The sequence below is a fragment of the Aptenodytes patagonicus genome, chromosome 12 (genome assembly GCF_965638725.1).
Source record: "Aptenodytes patagonicus chromosome 12, bAptPat1.pri.cur, whole genome shotgun sequence".
Lineage (NCBI taxonomy): Eukaryota > Metazoa > Chordata > Aves > Sphenisciformes > Spheniscidae > Aptenodytes > Aptenodytes patagonicus.
In genome coordinates, this window is record NC_134960.1 from 14,714,257 (window position 1) to 14,737,938 (window position 23,682).

Sequence of the window (23,682 nt, forward strand, 5' to 3'; positions counted from 1 at the left end):
ATGTTACAAAACAGTAAATGTTGCTCTTTGATTTACGACTTTTAGCAAGAAAAATATTTTGCACTGATACTGCTTATTGTTTTAAAAGTACTAAGCTGGATAATACTTCATTTTATACACGTGTGACACTACTTCCACATGTTTTGTTATTGTTATCACAATCTGTTTAGATAGAACTTGCTAATAAATATGAAACTCATTGACTGTTTAAAATATGCCATCACTACCTTTCCCTATCATAACAGAAACCTGCTAAGGTTAATCACATGAAAGACAACTCCTTATAACTAAGGAGCGGGACAGAGTACAACACATAGCAGAGACAAATAAAATAACAATGTTTGAAGAAAGAAAATTGACAGCCTCTTTCCACTTTCTGGGCACAGACCACAGATCACACATTACCCAAGTGCACTGGCAGGGGAGATCCCTGGCATACCCATGTTTGAAGAAATAGTATTATTCTGCCTTCTTGCTGAAGGTTGAAGTTTTCCTTGAAGAATCTTGGGTTAAGAAAGATGATTCCCAGGTTTGAAACAATGGATAATGAGAAACCACACGCTGTGAAGAATCCAAACTAGATTTCTGTTTGATTCCTACATGTTCATCTGAAAAAATCCTGGAAATACTTGTTGCAATATGGTATCTTTAAATGATGCAGCATGACATTCCCTCCCCTGCTGAGTCCGTTCTAGAGAGAGAAGTGGAACCACATCATCGGCATTTCTTCTTCACACTGGTCTCCTTTGGGATATTAGGACCAGCTATAACTAATACCCGATTCCCAAAAGAATGATGCCTATTGAGCAGTAATACCAGAAGAAACTAAAAGAACATAAAAGGAAAAAAAACCCACCCTAATTTCCAGAGCAAAACATTGGAAGCAAAACAGGGTTAACAGAAATATATTAGTTCCTAAACAGCAACCCAGAACATTGCCAATTTCATGAACACCCAGAGCCAGGAATACTGACAAACCAAAATTGCTCAAAACCCAGCAATGCCACTATTAGTTCCAGAGGACAGTAAATAACAGCCTTCCAACAAGTCCGTATTTCCTGGATTATAACATCACATGTTTTTATGGGCTTTTTCTTTCACTGTCATGAGCAACAGAAAGAATGACTAAAACACACACAGTACTGAAGCCAGATCATGTCTGCAGGTAGTAATTTCTCCATCAGAAAAAAAAAACCCACAACCAAAACCACTAGTATCCATTCTCATTTAAGCTATTTTCATAGCACGGAAATTACACACACAAGGTAATTGAGACATGGCACCTATTTCCCAGGGCTATTCTAGAGGAAGACCCAACACAAATTTATAAAGTCAGAGCCTATAAAGCCCAACCTGTTCTACAGCTGCAAATACTGAAAGATGTCCTCTTTATGCATACTTAAATACTACCCAACATGAATAGCAATATACTTAGTATTTACTGATCCTTGTAAGCTTCTCAAGAGGAAGTGTATGCTGTCACATGCAGAAAGTGCAGACAACCTTCTACTGGAAAATAAATCAAAACAACCTTTACTCTCTTGAGATCTGAAAAGGGAAAGGAGAGGGAGAGGAGGGCAATGCTATAGGTTACACTCAGAGATACTTATACTAACTCTGCTTCAGACTGGTAGGAGGGAAATGCAAATATAGTCCTTGAGTAAGACATGTCAACTTCTTGAATTGTTCATCAAGCCTTACTTTGGGTTTTTAATCAACTGTTTATACAGTGATAATTTCATGCTGGTGTATCCATCTGCCATTCATGCAAAAACTATTTATCTGCAAGCTTAGGGGCAACTGTATCTCCACAATTCCTGCCAAACAGGGCTTTTTTGCTTGTCTTGAAAGCCTTCCTGTGGGCGGGCTACAGTGGGTGAAGGAGCCACAACCTATCCCTGCATCTCACTATGGTTATCATTATACTTTCCAATCCCCACCATCTTCACTCTGAACTTTCACTGCTGCAATTTAAGCTCATTACTTCTGGTACTAACCAACATCATAGAGAACAGATTATCCTCTTCCTCTTTGCAGTACATTTTGTATATTTGAAGACTCATCCCACCTCTTCCTTAGATTCCTCTTCTATTAAAACAGCCCCCACTCAATCTTTCTTCTAAGTCATGTTTTCCAGGCCTTGGATTAACTTCATTGCTATCCCTTAGATGTTCCCTAATTGACACAAATCTTTCTTGAGGTGCAGCCCTTGGAAGGACATAGCCTGACGACCAAGTACTTGCCACTATGGAACAGAGCAGAAAGATTATCTTAGTTATTTCACAAATAGCAGTTTCATTTATAGACCCTGATGTCAGCCTTACCATTGTCACAACGTGCTGATAAGGATTCAGTGTCACATTGCAATCCATGATATATCCCCAGGGTTGTTTTTTTTTATTTTGTTTTGATTCCCACACCCCTACCCTGGACTGCCATGTACCTAGTTATTTCCCAGTTCTGAGATGCCATTCTTAGGTGTAAAATTTGGAATTTCATTTTTTCAGACCACTTCAGCTAGATGAGATCCTTTAAAACCTAACTCTATCCTTTCAAGCTACTCAAATGTTTAAGCAAGTTTCATAATTTTCAGATCATTAAATGAAAATACTGAAGATGGACTTGATACAAAATTGCTTCTTTCCAGTAAACTCAGCAATCATGTTCGTGTTATTTTCCAAATGTGGTTTTCTCTAATCTGTGTTTCCCTACCTTGTTTATAAGAATGTCATTCGAGACAACACCAGGAACCTTATTAATGTCAAAATATAGGACATCTACTGCCTCCAGCAAACTACTCTGCTGTTCAGAAATGGTCCATGCACCACCACATGGGATCCACTCATGAAAAGGAGTGTTAGGTTCAAAATGAAAAAATAGTCACACAAATAGGAAATATTTGCACTGGTGGCGGGGGCGGGGGGAAACATATAGCTGATGAGCTTTGCAGACTAAAGTTTTAAAAATAATAATTGGGCAAATAATTTTGTTGGTCATTTAAAATCATTAACAGTTCCAACTCTTACTGTGACTGCCTAGAGGTGATTTTTCACTGGAGACTGTGCCTCTAATGGTGCCATTGTGCTGGCAGCAGCCTCGAGGACTCCTCAGTTGGCAGCAGAGGGTACAAGGTCTCACTGTGCTGCCAGCTTTGCAAAAACTCTGGTGCATGTTTTATTAAAGAAGTTTTGGAATAAGGAGAGCAATCCCTTGTTGACGATTCCAACACACGAACTCAGAAAAAAAAAATCATAGGTTCAGCATGAAACGATCAGTAGCGAGATAGATTACCCTCCCCATAATGTGGCAGGGTAGACACACAGACTGCATTAACTCTTAACATTTGAGCCAGTGCCACTGAGCGGGACATACCGTGAAAGGCGTAAGGAAAAACCTAGAATTATCTTTTCTGAGTGGGGCATGCCTTACTAATCCATTTAACAGACGCATAGAGGAAGCACATATATGCATTTACTCCTACAAAGGAAAATGGTGACAGAAAACAAAGTAGAAAAAGACAAGGACAATCAAAAACCCAAACAGTCTAGAATTGCTTTTATGACCAAAAGGGAAACTTGCCAATTTTCTATAGGCGTCTGCCTTTGCTTTTAGGAAAACACCCAATAAAAAGTTTCAGGTTTGGTCAAATGTATGGACATACTTCACAAGACATTTAACATGTCTGGAGTTATGACACAGACCACAAGGAATTTAAGTAATCAGCATGTCTAGAAATAACATGGGAACACATGAGTAGTCAACTTCGTTTACAATAGACAGATAACAACTGCTAAGCTGGTGCTAGGCTGCCATCCTAACATTGTGGGGTTTGTTACCAAATCGTTAGGCTGTGACTTCACAAGAATGTGGACTTTGTGGAGCTTTGAAAAAATCCAGATGCTTTGAGAATGGGTGGAATTCTACAGATATGTGCAAGACTTTTTTCCATTGCTCAAAAGGCCTGTGATAACCTCAGCTTTCTTTTATATAAGAAAAAACAGTGGTCAAGTCAGCTGTTCCCCCTCATTTGTAGACTGAAGATTAATAAGCAAGAATAGATATTCTCAGAAAATCTGAGGTTCTAAGGCTGGTACTTTGGAAATACTTTAACAGATGAGATGGAAGAATTAAGACTGACCATATTAAAAGAATGAGAGTGAAAACTGAATTTAAAAAGTAAACTTGGGACCAGGGGGAAAAAAAAAAAAACAACAGCTACAGTGGAGGGGTAACTCATGCAGGTCACTGAAGCAGGGAAACTCCATAATCTGCAGTAAGATCCTAGAAAGCATCTTCTGCGTATAAAGAGCACAGCAATGAAGCAGTAAGCATATGACAAAAACCCAAATGGGATGGAGTGAAATTCCTTATTGTTACAAACAAATTATGACAGAGTGCTGCTGACACAGGGTTCTCCTTTTGTTCACACACCTGCCTCACGACCCTTTTTTTTCCCCAAATATTCCAAAGGGGAAACAGAAAACTGGTATTTTTAATTCAGGTTGGGATTTTTTTTTTTTTAATATCTATAAATTACCTTCTTAGATTTGATTCTAAAAACCTGAAAATTCACATCATCAACATCAAGCATACATAACATTTGAACTGGCTGGGCTAGTCTTCAGGAAGACGATAGCTTTTCTTCGTGTTCAGAAAAGGGAATACTGTCTAAGGCATCAACTCCAATAGGCCACCTTTTCTTTCTTAAAATATCCTCAAAGTTACAGAACTTTTTTTTTTTCCCCATTCTTTACTATCATCAATTTTCAGAAGTCATACAGAGCATACAGATAGGTAAAAAATGGATGAGGAATGAACAATAACCCTGTCCTATAGATGAAATATTCAACCATTAGCAAGATTTATGAAAGCACAATCATGTTTTCATAAGACAGCATATCTATCCTTGCAAAACAGAAATTTCTGAGATATCTATCTGATCATACGCATCCCAAGGTCTTTTTGCACTAGCTAGAACAACTTAAAATGCAACAATAAGTAACTGAGCTGCAGACACCCAGTAAATAACACCCAATAATTTCCTCATCAAAGTTACAAATAAAGAGAATTTAAATTATATTTAAGTGTGTTTAACTAAATTGTTACATTTATTCTGTAAAACAGACAAAACAGTTTTACAAATTAGTATTTATTTTTGCATTTCTTCCCTTAATTGTAATGCTGTATTGTCAAATGCGGCTATGTTGATTAATTTAGAAATGTCAGTCAAGAAGGATTTCATGCTGTGTACATTGAGGTACTGATGCCAAAGTTAGAAGACTACTCAGATAGTCACAGGAGACAGGTTCCCCCTTGAGCACAACTGAAAGCACCAAAAACTGCCTTGTCCAGATGACAATTCAGAGCAGACTAACCTCACAACTTTGACATCTAACATTAACCATCGAGAAGAGACTGCACAAGTTCCTTCCTGAACAGGAAAATTCTCATTTAGCCTCTGTATCATACCAATAACAGCAGAATGCTTCTGCGGGTAAAACTCAGTACTCTGATGATATTTTCCCATTCTCATACAATAATTTGGAATACAAATGCATTTAGTAAAGGCTCTAGGTATCACCACACATCAACAATAACAGGTATTACGAGAAACCAGCAACATTCACCTCAAAAGAGCTACACACACTTTCAGACCAGGTGTTCCAATTGCAACAATGACGTCTTTAGATGAGAACATCTCTTCTTATACAAACATCTTTAAATGGCGAGAGCTTTTAGTCAACATTTATTTGGTCAGATTTTAATGAGCGATAAAGACTCTGCATCTCTTTTTGCCATGAACTCCTCTGTCCATATTGACTAGGAAACTGGCATCAGCCATTCCCATCACAAGCAATATCAGAACTTTAAAGTTCCACATACGCTGTAGGATGCACTGTAGAAAATAACACCGAATTACTGTTAGATACTCCTTTTTTGCAGAGAGCTGCAATGCAGTGGACAGATACTAAGACAACCAAGGGGATGAAAATAGTCCAGGTTAAAGTACGCAGAGCTCTACATCAGCTCATCTGCCCTTTTTTGAGTCTGTAAGAACAGATGCACGCTATCTGCTAATTATCTTCCTCTGTGCAACTGATTCTGATATTTTGCTCAGATATTTTTACTGCATACTTTGATATTTTTATCATGATTGGAAAAACAATTTAGATAAGGAAAGATCTAACTAAAAGGCTTGCCTACTCATCATCCTCATAATTATTTAAGGCTTACATTTATCCTTCCTTTGGAAGCAGTTTGTAATCTACTCTGAATAACTCACTAGGGATGATAGCGGTCGAGCTGATAGCTGAGCTTGCTTCTTCGAAGGTCAGATACTCATGGAATAGCCAATATTCATAAGCAAATTAGGCAATTTGGAGATGTATTTGTCATAACAGAATGATAGGCCCTTAATAATAGCACTTAAAACGAGGTATTAGCTCCTTTTTAACAGACTGAGTTCATTTCTGGCTGGTCAAGTGGTCTCATGTGTTAACTCACGAACACGTAGAACCAACAATGCTGTATTTTCAGTCCCAGCTGGAGTCTCCCTAGTGAGTTTTGTTCTACCTTCTGGCTAAAATACTTTCCACAGTCATCCAAATCCCTGAAGGGAAAAAGAATTAAAAAAACCCAAACAAACTCAAAAACAAAACCACACAAAACAAGCAGCTGCTCTAGGTTGCCTAAATCACTGTATTTAAGGAAAACATGCTGCATTCAAAACCATGGTGTTTTCCCAGTAAAAGCAAGTGATATCACAAAATTAGATTGTTTCTATATAACCTGAGATCCTTCTCATCTCTAGAGCAGCCGTGTTAATATCACAGTATTAATTCAAGATAATGCTTTTCTATTCCAAGAAACAAACAAACTTACAGAAGTGGTCACAGGAGCATGACTCAATGGGAGGTGCTGGCTTATACTCAAGCAGGAAAGACAAGTGCACCAACCCTTTTGAGAAAGTTCTTCCAATAGCAGATTTCATACCCAGAAAAAAAGTGCAGTACTCTTTATAAAGCAGAGACAGAAAAGATGCTTAGAATATAGCATTGTTTTTTTGGATAGTATCTCACAGGTACAGCAATACAAGAGAGCACTTTTTTAATTAGCTAAGTAAGTTTTTACTGTATCTAACTGCTTACTTTTCAGCATAATCTTCATACTCATTTTATCTGAAAACCAGTGAGTTTATGCACTGAAGAGTGAGCAAAAGTAAGACTATGGTTGGTTCTATCTGACCACTAACAGCACAGAAAGCCAGACAGCAGACATTTTCCCTTAAAAGAAGTCAGATTGCCACACGTAGGCTACTGAAACTAGTACTAATGTCTCAAAAAGAAGAAACACAATGATAAATTCCAGCATGTCTGTCCTTGTCAAGAGTAGCATTTACTACTGTAGTCATCAAATCTTACCCAAATGCAAGACTAAAATCACTTCATGCTAAAGGTAGTAAACCAGATACTTACACAGAGAAACTCTGCCCTATGTTTGCAATCAGATTTGAGAAAAGTACTACACAGGAGTTACTTAAGGGAAATACAGCTATCTAACCCCTGATGGGATCCTTGAGTACTGCTGTACAATGAGAGTAGCTGTATTTTCCTAATCTCATAAGCATACTCTCAAATCAACTGAGAATATTCAGATTAAATTATTGTTTTACCATGATGGAGTCCATGAAAAAACATATACCCACACCACATGCCCAGCTCTTCTCCGGTTTGTCTCAAGAATCTCTCTTTAGACATTTAATACTGGACTGACCTGGTTTTCATTAAGCATACTGACTAAGAGAGATATTACAGCTGATTTCCTTTGCTTCCGAGACAAAATGCCAAATGAGTTTTATGTTTCAAAGGCTGTGTCTGATACGTACCTTGTCTCAGTACTCCACCTTGGAAACCAGTAATTCTCAGAACCACACATGCCACCCCCCCAACAGTATTTCACCTTCAGAATTAGTCTGTGACTCAAACTTGGTTTTGCTGAGTGCCAGCTGTAAAAAAGACAAAATTCACACTGCTGTTCCCATACGTGCTTCTGTAGACAATAGTGCAAGTTAAAGAACTACTCCTGTTTGTCTGTGCTGATGAAACTACAACACGCTTCAGGACTCACATAGTTAATTTTTCCTCTAAAAGATAGTGCTATGACAATGGTTCAAGAGATTAACTTAAAGAGCATCTAGAGGTTTTTTTTCCCCACAATAGCACTGGTAGAGTCAATCTTTTTTATTAAGTTGTTAAAATATTATTTAGATGAAGCTAAAAATCTTGATTTCATTATTTATAGACTTTATTTAGCAAGATCTCTCTGTATCATAGAGCAGAGTATAAAACAGAACCAGTATTGGAGTATTTAAAAAAAAAAAAAAATGCTTCAGGGAATACTTTTCATGCATTGGTTGGACTTTTCAGAGAATTTGAGAAGCTCTCTAATCTTGCTCTCACTGAAATCAATTGGTGATACATCATTTATTTGTTTATCATGTCAGGATAACCCAAAGCACTTTTGAACATCTGTAAGTGTCTCCTTCTGTCCTCTTCTGTTGGATGAATTTTTTTCTTTGCCTTACTGTTGAACGCCATAGACATCAAGTTTTCCAAGTACTTCTTTGATGTCTCCTAAAAAGCTAGAATCCTAAATAAAATGCTTAGTTTTTAAAACTTTGAACTTATCTGTTAAAATTATTTTCCTCCCCCTGCAAAAACTCAGCCAACCAACCTTGACCACATTCTTGGCCTACAGGTACACCAACCTAGAGTGAATATGTTCTGAATAGTCAAAAAAATATTGGGAGTCCTAATATTTGTAAGCATTGTCTATGTCTACAAGGAGAATATTTTTCAAAGGCTGAGCCGGGCCTTTGTCTCAGCAAGGGATCAAGTGCCATAAAATTTGTTTGACTAATATGGTATATAGAAACAATTCAAACAATCCTCAAGTGTCAAGAGTCCAATTCTTTTGTTGCCTTCTATCTCCACAGTAAATTGCTGACAAGCCTTACTTATTGTCTTTTAAAAGTAGAAAAGATCACATGGAAAATATTTTAAAATAACAAGCCCTTAATTTGAGTTTGCAACACTACTGTGAGAGATTGTTGTACAGGATCCATGTGAAACTGCTTTTTGCGTTTGCAATACTCTACCTCAAGGCTATATTATATCAGAACTATGATGGAAATGGTGGATTAAAAATATGAAAGACTGCTTATGGACACTTTAAAACCAGAAAAAGTGAAAAATGCAATGGCAGCAGGGATCAGCTGACGTTCACTGGTCATAAGACAGTCAAAAGATACCCTTGCTCAGAAATGGCTATAACAGAGGTGTAGATGACGCACCCTGGCTCCAGTTTTGAACTCTGATTCAGTATACCCAGAAGGCCAAAGCTCAAGTTTTAATCAGGCTAGAGAGCTCCCTGTAAAAGCAAGTAATTTTAAAGGGGGGTAGATTTAGACTAGCTATAAGGAAGAAATTTTTTACGCTGAGGGTGGTGAAGTACTGGCCCAGGTTGCCCAGAGAGGTGGTGGATGCCCCATTCCTGGCAACATTCAAGGTCAGGCTGGACGGGGCTCTGAGGAACCTGATCTAGTTGAAGATGTCCCTGCCCACGGCAGGGGGTTTGGACTAGATGACCTTTAGAGGTCCCTTCCAACCCAAACTAGTCTATGATGAGATATGCTTTAAAGTCTGAGAACATGTTAAGATGCCTGTTCATATATGGCCATTAAAGCTATGAAAATCATCCTTAAATGATAGTTACATCAATGTATTCACAATTTGTTGTTTGGTAAAATCACTGCCATACCATTTGTAACAGGCATAATGACCCAATTTATCAAATATCTTTTTTTTAAATACCTTAAAATCAAAAGCAAGATGGCATCCAGCCACAGAACAAAGTGTCCCTGAGTACAGTTTCAAGGCCAAATAAGAGCTAGTACACATGTACATATGTGCAAATAGGAGCCCACTGTTCAGTTGCAAAAAGATGTAACTTCAAAAAAGGTGACTAAAAGTCTGTACATGTATCACTCAGTAGCACAAATTGACAGGAACGTGCACAGTACAAACGGTACTAATATTTGCATCATTTTCAATATCTCCCATCCAAAATAAAGATTTATTTAATATATAATGGGTTTTATATATAATGATTTTTTTATAGATAATTTTTTATATTTTTCATATATAAAAATAAAAATTTCAGCTGCCAGGGATTCCAATCTTGCAGTCATCTTCTCTCAGCAGGCTTTAAAGTTTCCCATGTTTTACTGTGTTCAGAATTCCTTTATACTCATAATGAAACACACAGATACAACAGTTAAAAACACTGTTTTATTTCTTTAAGAAAGCTAACATATTTAGCAAAGACCTTGTAATTTTATAATGAAAGTAAGTTTCCCACACCCATACAATCATTTCCACAGTATTATCAGCAGCACATGAAGAGTCATTGTAAAAGAAAAATAGAAGGCTATGCTGTACATAGCACATTATAGGGTAAAATGTAAATTTTGGACACAGTGAGGTATAGGTTTTTCTGTCCTCATAGCAAAATGTAAAACCCACTTCTTTAAGCCCATCTTCCCATAAATGAACAAAAATAGAGATAAGCAAAAGCTAGTTCTTCTTGATCAGCAAGAGAACAAACTTTGACAGGAACTTAGGTAGGTTTTGCAGGAGAAAAGTATCATGCATTTACCTAATAAGACTGTGGATCTTTCTGGACTTGCAGAAAGTTGTTCTTGAAACCTGAAAGGAAAATAATACTCTAGTTAGTACATGTATACAGCACCACCAACACCATGTATGCTACAGCAACATAAGCAACTTACAGTATAAATGAATTGCACTTGCAGCACTTTGATGCTCATCTGCTCCCCTGCACATTCATGTTAGCTGTATGTGAAGAATGAGAAGTTCCTTGGCATGAATACCATCCCTAGGAAAATAATTCTGACAGAACAGGAGTCACCAATGTTACTGTTTATATTACTCATTTTGGCTCTGCAAAGAAAAGAAGATAGAGAGGGACCACAGGTAAGAAGAAGAATCTACTGTTCTGTTCTTTGTCCCTTTCCAGAATTTCCCCAAAACAGCGATACAACATGTGTCAGGTAACAGGTTACAAAGGTCCAGACACGAAAAAACAAAGAAATAAAAGTAAAATTCACAAGCAGAAACTTAACTCACCAGCATTTCAGTATCACTCAGGTTGTCTGTGTAACATTTTGGTACATATCGGTCTTCCAGAAGTAAGCTGTTGAAGAGACCTGACCGTTCCAGGTGTGGTCAGGAGAAAGAAATTCCTCTTCTTGAAGAGCCCCTGATGTGCACAGACGAGCTCCCACACAGTAAGATGCAGGTGCCTGCTCTGCTTTTATGAAACTAGTTCTCATAGCAGCCCACAACAGGTCTTTGCCTTGAACAATGCTGTGTCTGTTATTGAACACATACTCACTTCTAATGTATGCTGATTGTCAATTAACTGTTTCAGAAAACAGGATAAAAATGGTGTTTTTACCAGGAAATTGTTGTATGAGGTTAGGCAAAAACCATCAAATACTTAGATAATCATCTTTCACACATCAACAAAGTACCTGGATTCAGCACGGTACTTGATTCCATTCATGATAATTGTAGACTACTACTGTTACAAGTTGTTATTTCCAATATTGCATAATCTTCTCTAGAGCACGGTACCTGTACAGATAATGTCAAAGTGGAAAGGTGTATTCTTAGACATATGGCTGAATACTGAATTACATCAATTCCTTGTTTTTTCTGTTATCTTACCCTGTTATTATGCAAGGTAATTGCCTGGGCTGAGGTAACATCTCAAATTCTGGCTACAGTAACAAATCAATCACAAGAGGAGACAAGCTTGTACGATAGCAAATGTAAGTAGTGGATTGTTCTGCAGCTGAAGAGTAGAAATATGACATACAAGTTCCAAAGCTGTAACCTGAACAAATGCATTTCCAATGTATTCCTGTAAAGCTGACTATTCACGTCTGTGCTCCATACACAATAAAGACAACTTATACATTGTGCAGTTACAGAAGGCAAATAATTGCCTTTTAGATGTGTATAGCAAGAAATATGTTACTGAGCCAAACGTCGTAATGAAAATTCTTAGATCATTATCCAGGGGAAAAGAATCCTTATTTTGAGAGTTTTTAAATCTTAGCAAGAGATTGAGAATGACAAGGTATACAGAGACACCAATCTATATGGTGGGAATAGTATCTGTGTAACTGAAGCAAGAGATACGGATCAGATTACATCACACCAGAAGATCATAAATGGAAAGAAAACTATGTAGTTTAAACTCATTCACTCAAAAATGCCTTTGTCAAATTACAGGGCCTCTTATACAATATATTAATTTATTCAGAGTATTCTCATGATATTGTCATTCAGTTATATGACTCGTAACTTACTTTTTTACAATGCACAGCACTTACATTCTGTTTCAGATTAATAACAGTGAATACTTATTTCTGAGGCAGATGCAGCATGCCAGGACAGGATAAACCAGATACACAGTGTTGGCCCCTTTCCACAACTGCAATGAAACTTCTTCACTGTTAGGAGGGTCAGGCACTGGAACAGGTTGCCTAGAGAGGTTTTGCACTCTCCGTCCTTGGAGGTTTTCAAGACCAGACTGGACAAAGCCCTGAGCAACTTGGTCTGACCCCAGAGCTGACCATGTTTTGGGCAGGTTAGACTAGAGACCTCCTGAGGTCCCTTCCATCCTGATTTATTCTTGAAGTATGCCTTGAAATATAGGCACATATTAATAATCTACTTAGTGACTTCTCTTTCCCCCCATAAAAAGCAACACTGAAAACAATACATCCAAATTATTAGATACGAAAAAAAAAAGACCAAAAATCCCCAACCCTTTTATAAATACAACATAAATGATTGAGACTATGGTCGTTACGACTTCTCTCAAATACTTAGATATCCTTCCCTTTATAAATGTTCTTTCACAAAACATAGTTTTGAGGATACTTAGAGTAATAACAGTATTATTTACATTTAATTTTGACTCAGAACAAATGCACATCATGAGAAAGTTTATCTAAGAGTTAAGATTTTTCATACATAAAAGATATAACTCTTTGGAATTTCCATCCAAATAATTTTGGACAGTGTGTCAAATACATGTTGAATACTATGAGTGGCATATGTATCAGGAATATTTCTAAAACTAGAATAATTTCCTTGTGTAGTATTCCTTTTATGACTTGCACACCAATGCAATGCCTTAGCAAATTTGCAATTGCATTTTCTCACTTCAATTATAGCAGCATTAGACTGATAGAAGATGACAACGAGTTCCCCTAGATGCCAAAAGTTGGATAATACTATGACTGAATTATTTTTAAATGAACTGCTACTATTGTAAGCAATACTAACTCTGAACTCAATATATAGATTTAAGGCATAGGAAAAATGCGACTGCATCCAGTAACAGAAAGTAGCTTATATTTTTCTAGACACAGGTGGAATTTGAACAGTCTGAACTACCAGTACCAAATAACATGAGCAACTGAACAAAACTAACTTTGTTTCACAAAGCTCTCATCATTAGAAAGGTGCAATATACTGATCAAAGGAATGAAAAGATTGTGATGTTTAACTTTGCCAATGCTTCTGCTAATTCCATTTCTTCTCTGTTATTCCACCAAAGTAAAATAATGTTTCTCAGTCTTGTCTACTTGAAAAGTCAACCTTTCTTCCACTCAAACCAAATGTCATAATCAAAACAAAAGATGATCTTATTCACTCCGGCTTCTATTTGCTGAAACAAAAACAATGAAATTGTTTTCCCATTCAGTGACCAAAAATGAAATATTTTTCATTTGAGCACCAGTAAGAAAAGTAAAGGAAATTCAGAGTTTGGGAAAAACAAAACAAAAACACCCAAACAAAAAAACCCAACCCTGCTAGAGAATACAGATATTTCTTCCCTTTAATAGGAGCCACTGAGGAAGATTAAGCTCACATTTGAGCGATGAAGCTCCAATTCCTACTCTAGAAACTTATGCCAAATGGAACACTGTCAATGGAAAGTGACCCAATACAGAGCACACTGCAAGTCTGGTCATTTGGCTTGTCCCTCAAGCAGCAAATTCAATTATCTTCAAACAGAGGAGGAACCTAAATGAGCATTGCTACATCTCACCTGAGTGTCTGCTGTCAGTGAGGAAAGACGGGACACTGTTTCCCAGTGTAGGGTAGGAGTTGATCCTGTTTTGTTTGTTGCTGTTGTTTTGTAAACAGGCCAAAACTGCTTGTCAAATTTCATCTGAATTCGCAGTTTTATGATGATTCAAACCTGCATTTTCTAGTCTCTCCCCCACTGAAGTAATTCAGCGTTAGCATAACTATTTGAATTGCTGTTATCAGTGGCCAAGTGCAAATACAGATCAGACTGATAACAGACTCAAACAACTGCCTTCTTGTTCCTAGATATTTTGAAAAACAATCAAACAAAAACATTCTTTAAATGTATGTAATCTAATTTGATGAAGGAAGGACAATTACAGTTACCCAAGAAAAATACTTCTCATTGCTGAAACATCCTGATGAGTAAAAGAATATCTGAAGCCACATACGGTACTGCTTATTATTTAAATTCCAAAAACTAAGGTATCCAGACAGATGCTTGTCTTGGCCCTTAAAATTAGGGATAAATAGTTAATAAACTATTTTTTGAGATAAAAGGCTCAACGTTTTGAAACTATTTCCTGGGGGAGAACCATCAGACAAAGGGTTTTGGCCATTAGCTACATTTTCATGAGTTTCTCAACTGATTACTCTTTGCTTCTTTGCCTCCAAAAGACATCAGGAACGGAATATAATTTGATCAGTGGGTAAAAGGTTAATCAATGGAGTGTATTTTGATTTCTCACAAAGATGAATTGATACTTATTTTCTGTAAAACAGTGAGAGAGATGCTGGAAAAAAAAAAACTATTTTAGGAAATAAAATTACTGTAGAAACATATTTCAGTTTTCACAGGTATGTGATCACTGCAAGATAATCACTGTCTCCGTTGCCTTCTATAGCATGAGACCTGAGGTCAAGTGATTCCAGCATCTGATAAATATTACTATTTCATAAAAGCTGTACCATGCTGAAGAAATTATTTCATTTTGAAAAAGATAATTGACTACTTAAGTAAAATGATACTATGGACGATAAGCCATTATTAGCTTTTAGCGCCACTTCCATCACTTACAATGATGTAAGAAAAAAATATTTTAAAAAGAACACCTAACCTTTAGAAGTTTTTGATTTGTTTTAAATCCCTCCTCTCATTTCGACTTACCTTCAAAAGACAACTTGAGACCTAACATGTGGGCACAGTACTTTCACTCAGTAATTTTGTTTTCCTTGAGGGAAGAAAGGATGGTCTTCTCTCCTCAAAGGAAAAACAATTTTAACTTTTTCTCCTCTGAAATCCATAGTATGTAGGAATTGCAAAGTGAAGGAACATTTCTCTAAATCTGTGAATGAAGTAAAATGACAACTTGCATGGGAATGGGGAAAGAAACCACCTAGGTTTATTTATTTATATAAAACTTTCCACATTCAAAGTCTCCTAGTATTAACAGGAAGTTAGATAAATTGTAGTAACTCTGAATTTGCCACAAAGTGGTTTAGTTTTGTAACGAGACATGGATTTAGTTGAATGAAACTCCTGTCAAAAAATGTAGATTGTCCAATTATTATTTTTTTTTTTTTTAAAAAGCATAGACTAAAACATATTTGAAGTTTGCTCCTCGCAGAAAGCCTGACGGGTGTTCTCAGTTCATCATTAATTGGACACATCCAAAGAAAAAAAAGCTTGAAAACTGGAAGTGGATTTAATGCTACATATGAATGCTGAAACATTTCACTCTTCCACAAAAAAAAAAAAAAAAGTAGTAATTACACATTACTATTTCTATCTGCAAGTGAGGCACAACTGCTACATACAAGTTTTTTTGACAGAGGTTGGAGTAAGTGCATTATTTACAAATAGCACTTTGTTATTTAGGTCATTTCACTAAGTCCTGAATAAAACTTTGTTTAGCACTAAATGGATAGTAAGCCACGCATTACAGGGAAGCAAAACATTGTATGTCAATAATGGTTTTGTCGGTTAAAAAAGAGAAAGGGGGAGGGAAAGGATTATTCTCACATCCCACTGCGAAGTCATGTCTGTTAACTGTTATGAACTCAATGCAAATAAAAGCTGTAACATAACCTACAGCTGCCACAAGGATAGAAAAAAGTATGACAATTAATATGTCATTAGGCCAAATTCAAGAAATACAGCCACCTTAACCAGAAAATTGCTGGTATTGCCACTTCAAAACAATGGCTACTTATTACCAGGAACAACAGCCTCTGACGTAATGTGACCTCTTGCTGGCAGGAAGATGATGCATGCAGCACTGAGCATATTTTTTCTGCCCCTTTCAGAGATCTGTGTAGTTTCAACTGTGATTCTACAGTTAACAATGATCGGGTCCAACACTTAGAAGCACCAGGCAGCAAGTGAAAAATCGCAGACAAGCAAGCTACTGTTCAACTAAAAGCAATTACTTTTGTGCCTAAACCAAAATAGGAGAACTTGGCAGAGCAATAAATATTAGTGATAGACTCAACATACACCAGATTCTGCCTGAATTGCCTACTGACTGAATCAAGGCTTTAAACCATTTTAAGTACAGCAAACTTCTAATAAAAAAAAAAAAGTACTCCAAGGAAAATAATAAAAATAAACTATAATCTCTTTCTGGCTATGGACTATTTGAAATGGGCCTTTTTTGTTTCCAATAATCCCTTGATAAAAGGCAGGGTTATGTGCAATAAGGACAAATGTACTCTAGCTCAGACTGGATATAAAAAGCAAAATACTTTAGAAATTTTAAAACCATTTGCGTTTTGTCTCTATGTCTTTATGATTCTATATATTCTCCAAATTCAACTGTAGAATGATAAAAAAAAAAAAAAAAAAGAGCTTGAAGCTATGAATTTCTCTGTGGAAATCTACATTGCCTGTATTGTCTGGTGCTGATAAGCAGAGATTGGATATTAGTATCTTGTATTCCCTTTTAAATTTAACGCCAGGTTGCTTCAAAGCACTAAGAAGCTGTTGCAGAGTTTCTGTTTAATTCTTTGCTCATTTGCAAACAGTACATTATCTTGTTTGTGTTATGAGAGCTTCCAAGATGTAGACTGCTGCAAAGATGCACTGAGTTATACAGAAAATAAGGAATATAATTCCTTCTTGCCTACCTGCAGGGTAATATACCTTGGATGTTACTTGAGTTCCAGTCTGAAAGCCTGACCGAAGTCCCTGGTTGGGGGGCGGAAGGGAGTTATCAAAACCTTACAAACACTGGTTCATTTTTATGCAATGTGCCCCGATCATACGTGCTGGTGGTTAGTCTAAATTTCCTTCCCCTCTTCAGACTAGCCAGAAGAATCATCTACTGTTGGGGTTTTGTTTAGCCCTTATTGAATCATCCTATCTACACACTTAAGAGGAGTCAAGGATTTCCTGTTCATTGCCAGTATGCATTATGCCACTGAAATTATACCTCTTTTCTGCTCTTCTCAACATACTTCAGATGAAATTACTAAGGACAAATAAAGAACACAGTACCTGTCGTGAGGAAGCCACACTATAAGCTGATGTTGCTGAAATGGACGGAGTGTGGGTACAGAGGTGGAACCCATCACTGTTTATTAATCTATGTCTCCTCCCCCTCAAAGTGCTGCACAGGTTGAATTGTCGTAGAATCCAAATTAAGACATCCGAACATATAGATGAGGAACAAGGAGGGAAACGGGGCACTTTGATAAGGTCAGCTTCTACTGACAGAGGAATATCCTCCCTGTACAAGAGCCACTATGCAAAACAGACTTAGCTGAAGGGACAAAGGAGACAGGACACATGCTAAACTTCATAAACTGAAAGAAAAAAAAAAAATTAAAAGAAGAGAACAACTATTAAGATTCTAACCTTCAGTGGTCCAGAAGTCATGTATTTAGCTTTCCACTTACTGTGAATTGTTGGAAGTGACACGTTCCCGTGGTATCCTCCTTTGCTGAACACCCCACTCCCTGGGGATCGGCAGAGTCTCTTGCCTGGCATCAAGCACATTCGCCTCTAACCCAGAAAATCCTTGCCTGGTCGGTTCCTGGAGTTCTACCATTTGTCCCGTGTGACCTGATTATAACTTTGATCAATGGCCAGAGCAGCCATCTGCAAAGTACTCAAGGCTTAGCAAAAGGCATCTTTGATTTCTTTTCAGTGCCTTAAATGTGCTTGTAAAGTCACCTTGAGCACACAAAGATGACTTCTGTTTCTCCTGTTGATGAGCTTTCAGATGATCTGATTAGAAAGTATTTGATACTGAGCTGCACTGCTATTGGGAGGAATGATATTCTTTCACCTCTGTTCTTTCTGGCTTTTTCTAGATTCTGTTATCGAACAGAAGTTTTTAACTTATCTTAGTGTGCTTCTGTGGCCTTTTTGTCACGAAACAGAAAAAAAAAAATCTAATGATTTCTGATCCAAACACTGCAGGCTGTTATAGACATGAAATATCCTGAAAACAATTATTTCTCATTCGTCAGCAAAGCAGTCCTTCCTCCCCATCTGTGCGCGCTGTTCTGACTCTGCCCTTTTTCCCCAGTCAGTACGTCTGAGTGGCAAGCTCCCTGTTTGATAAGGCTTCAGACAACAGGGCTTTAATGCACTTTTTTTAATGCCACATCTTTAATACACTATGGAAAATGTTTCTGAGAATATGCTTCTAAGGAGAAACTCGGTGTGTTCTTGTTTGTTCCACAAATGGGAAAAAAATAAAAATCACTGTCACAAGGCAGGCATTTTCTGAATTATACCTCAGGATAACATAAATATAGCTATGCCAAACACATTATGAAATAAGAAGGAATTGAAGTGAATTTTTGTCTTTATGTGGTACCACATAATTGAAATGGACAAAGGTCCAAATGTACCAGATGAATCTTGAATGATTACATTTATAAATATTCAAAAGAATCACAATCATTTCTCTCTCTTATGCTAGAGGATGTGCAATATGATATTTTATTTGTTTATAAGAATAAGAAATATTCTTCAAACTCCCTTGTACTCCTTTTTGCCTTTGAGCTCCCACTAGTTTTATGGTTGATTAGCTAAGACATTCCTTTCAACAGTCACAACTCCAGAGAGGCAGGAAACAGCAGAGGAATAAAATTATTCTAGAGCATCATCAGAAACTCGGCAATGCACACTGCAGCGGCAGAGGTAGGGAGCAGAAAGGAGAGGTATTTTACTGAGTCAAGTCAATATTCAACTAAAAGGAAAAAGCTCTCTGTTGCCTGCAAGTTGGGAAACTAAGAAATGAATACACAGGAAAATTGATTTCCCTCCGGTATTATAACCCTGCTATTCAGTGTGTTGGGAAATAACAAAAGAAAGGGAGAAGTAGAATAGCTCAGATTAGACCTCCTTGAAAAATATGGCCTACAGGTTTAGAAGCATCATAGCAAAAGCAAACATTCAACATGGTTCTGCCCTTTAAGGATGAGCAAAGCAAAAAATGATGACAGAGATGTAACTAGCTATACGTGAACAAATAGGATTTCAGTTCTCAAAACCGATGCTCTTTGAACTAACATGGAATAGTCCTCTCATACTTTCAGCTTCTAATCTCATTAACACTACCTTAGACTGAAATAGGAAAAATGCTGTCTCTTGTATCTTAATAGATCATACCACCTCCCCCATTTCATTTTTTCTATTTTACATACAACCCTTTTCCACCATAATTTCTAATTTGTAAATTAAACTAGATTTATGCAAATCTAGATTAACAAATATCTGATATTGGCCACAAAGTTCAGTAAACACAGTGACACGTGGAAAAAAGTAACCCAGGCAGCTAAGCAGCCAATCAACTCTGGCATCAGTAACAGGATTAGGGGGGAAAAGGAATGAGGAAGCGGAGAAAGAATGGAAGAACAGAGACATTAACATGTATGGAAATGGGATAAAAATCTATCATGACTTCACTCAAAGGATCTGGCTGGACAATAACTACTTTTTTAAACAAAGTATATCTAACCTGGACTTTATTAAAACATTTGATATAGAACTATCTAAGAACAGACAATTAGTAAAGATATATAAAAGATGTGTAGGAAATTGTACAGCACTGAAAGAATAGATCATGCTCAGTACAGAGAATAATTATAAGCAAAGCTCTTCCTTCTTGGCATTAATATTCTTTAGTATTTGTGTGTTAATGAAATTTCTAATGAAACAAAATCTGCAGGCACTGTTAAGACAAAGGATGATCAGAACAAAGATAGCAAGAACTGGATAACCTTGAGGACTGTAACAATATTAAGAACATTGATTTATGTGAACAGTGTTATGAAATGCCAAGTCATCTGTTCTTACTACCATGCAAAAAAAAAAATTCTACCAAAAGCTAGAACCCATTGCTGGAAAATGAGTGAGGAAGAGAAAGACCTTACTGTACTGTTCCAGGAAAGACTATTATCTGTGAAAGTTATGCAGTTGTGAAAGATAACTGATCTGGCTTCAAGCTTCTACTCCAAATCAGATGAAAGGGAAATTTCAACCCAGAGGTCCCACATTCTAAGTCTGAACGAGAACAAGTGCTCTCTTTGAAAAGCAGGGACATAATTTAATTTTCAGTTTTGCATAAGGACTGACCTGGGAGGTATTTCCTGGGAATACTTCCCAGAGTGGGTCCTGCAAGCATGACAGGCAGGGGATATCTAGTTTGTGAAACCCAAGAAGATTCAGGCATCTCAGCAATGCGGAGAGATGGCAAGACTTTGTTGACTGTTTAAACAATGCTGTAAATAGAGAGAAAGGGTGTCCTCTGACTCTCCAGCTTTCCACCTTACACACACAATTGGACAAAAGAAAAATTCCAGGTCCTCGCTACAACAACATTTAAAAGATACCGGCATAGCAAGCCACATTCTCAGTAAAAAACTCTGTAAACCTGAATGCCGTTATGCCAGTAGTTGTCTCGCACATTAAAATCAGCCTACTATACTGGTAAAAGGCTGCAGGTATGAAATTTTGAATCAAATGCTATCAATAGAAAATCTATAAAGAACTGAAAAAAACCCCAACAAACCACACAACAATATTTTATCCATTCTCAAAAGAGCAAAGTCCATCATCACATTTGCCACTTGTGTGTTTCAGCATAGAGAAGGGGTGAACTTTAATGATAAAGACCCATTTTGCTTATTTTATGTGTGTAAATTATTTCAGACGGCAGTGTCACAACTTTAATTCAGGAAAGGATTTTGGCATATCTTTAAATTACACTAAAATGAATGAATCCTGGACACAAATTTAAAGCATATTCTTAAATGCTTTCTAGAATAGGAAGAAGCAGCTCAGCTCTACGAAGTTCTTACCAGACTGTAGGCACAGGCTACTATCATTTTGTATTTCAGTGCACACAGAAATCCCAGTCTTTTATAATACAGAAGTTACTTTAAAAATACACATACTTTTGTGTACTGTGTCTTAAAACATGCCATTGATTTCCATTTTGCTTGCCACATTCAACTTAATAATACACCCCAGCTGAATTACCTATGGTTATCCTGAAAAAGGAAATGTATCTTCAAAGTGCTGATATGATCTTAACTAGAGTGCCAAATAATGCATGCTTACAATTTTGTCTTTATAAAAGTGATCATGAATTGTTTTTTCTCTGATGTACTTAGATTCCCTGAAGATTTTTCAGTGAAAAGAGATTTGAAATTTTATTTCACAAGTTTTATCTACATAGAAAGTTTGACAGAGTCACCAGCTATTAAATCAGTATATATAACAGACTGCATTGCATGCGTTGAAAGTTTAACTACAGCACAGGGGTTAGAAAAAAACCCCACAAAACACCTATTTCAAGGACAATTCTAACCTCTTGCCATTATTTATAAACGGAAACAAGCTGCCACACAGTTCAGCAGTAATCCTCATGCTCCTCACGTGAACTCCAACAAGGCATTTGAATGAGACTTTTAAAGCTGTAAATTGTCCATCAAAACACAGAATAAATTTTGCTAATCCTTGTGTCACAAATTACTAATCCATCTGGAAAGCTATTTTTTCACATGTGTTTACAAGGATCTAAATGTCATCAGATGGAAAGACAACTAGGTTAGTAGCATGTTAAAAAAGAAAAAAAAAAGACAGAAATAAAAACTCTGAAGCAGCTGACCACAGAATAAATAGGATTTGCAGAAGTACTTACAGCTCTCAATCTCCAGTGTGCAGTTCTGCTCATCCAGCGGATACCTCCGTAGGTCCATCATACAAGCAGCTGTTGTTGTAATTCTGGGAAGGAAACAGAAGAGTGTGTTAATGTGTCTCATTCCAGTCTTTCTTTGATCACACATAGCTGAAAGAACAAAATATATTTCTACAGGACCAATGCTCTTGCCTATTTTTACTGAAAAACCATATCTGCTGCTTACTGTAACTAATGTTGTTCTAGAAGGTTATGCCAGTCTGGTGGGCGAACAGAGAGCTTCCCCTTTACGCATTATTATCACAGTACTGTAAGCTTTAATAGTCATCAACCAATTTATCCTGACAAAATGAAGCATGAATTACGATAGCAGTATTTTTATAGTGAAGGACTTCAAGCCAAAAAGGAAAGGCTCAAAGAAAGGTGGCAGAGGAAATATAAAGAGGAACAAAGAAAGACACATACTTCGTATCCTGGGTTAATAACCTAATCCCTTCATGAAACTTAATTCTTCTTTCTTCTGTTCAATAGTGTTTTGTAAATGAAGTATTATTTTATCTTCACGTTAGAAAGCAAACATTTCCAGGGCCATTTTCACAAAACATTTAGACGAAATTTGTGCTTCCAGATTTCACCAAACCTACTAACATTACCATGTGTCAAGCATGCCTTTTAGATGCTGAGAGAAACATCTGTACCGTCAATGAATCTTTTGCTGATAAACTTCAGGGAGGAATATGACCCTGAGCTGGATATGAAGCAATTCTCAGCAGTTTAACTGTGTTCCTGTCAAGTCGTCTTAATGTGTAGACAAAAATCAATTCTTAATCTTTTTTTTTTTCTTCCCCCTGAGAGCATGCTATATAACTCTGTAGTAATTAAAAAATATTACAATTTGGAATCTGCCAACAGTCAAAATAGTATGTCCTGCACATAGTCCACATAGGACCAGATGTCAATTTAGTGCATAAGCTGAGAGGTTTCTAGCCTTTCTTCTCTCCCCTCTACCTGGTAAAAGCCCTTCTCCTACAGCTGCTAGAGCCTGGTGATTCATACAGACTCCTCAGAAACAAGGATTTTCTCCTCTGTGTTAAGTACAGCTGACCGGCCAACTGCATCTGGGGAATCTGCTTCCACACCAGTAGAAAAATGAGCATCGCACAGCACAGCAGCCAACTGTACAAGCTTTCTTTGAGCTGAAGGTTGACCAAATGATTTAGCTCAAATCATAAAATCCAAGACGATGTGGGTGTGCCTCCAAAATGGGACCCAAGTGGATAGATGGAGTGCCTACAGCACACGCAGGCACCGCATCATCTGACAGTATCAGCAGC

At 37.1% G+C, this 23,682-nt stretch overlaps 1 protein-coding gene across 4 annotated transcripts in view; it reads right to left on the bottom strand.

The window, feature by feature from the left end:
• GABRB2 (gamma-aminobutyric acid type A receptor subunit beta2) overlaps nucleotides 1–23,682 on the bottom strand; it is a 181,844-nt gene that overhangs the window by 58,031 nt on the left and 100,131 nt on the right. For all 4 annotated transcript variants that reach the window (XM_076349674.1, XM_076349673.1, XM_076349675.1 and 1 more), the window contains one exon: nucleotides 22,352–22,434. In XM_076349674.1, coding sequence (XP_076205789.1) covers nucleotides 22,352–22,434 — 83 coding nt within the window. The remainder of the gene's footprint in view (nucleotides 1–22,351; nucleotides 22,435–23,682) is intronic.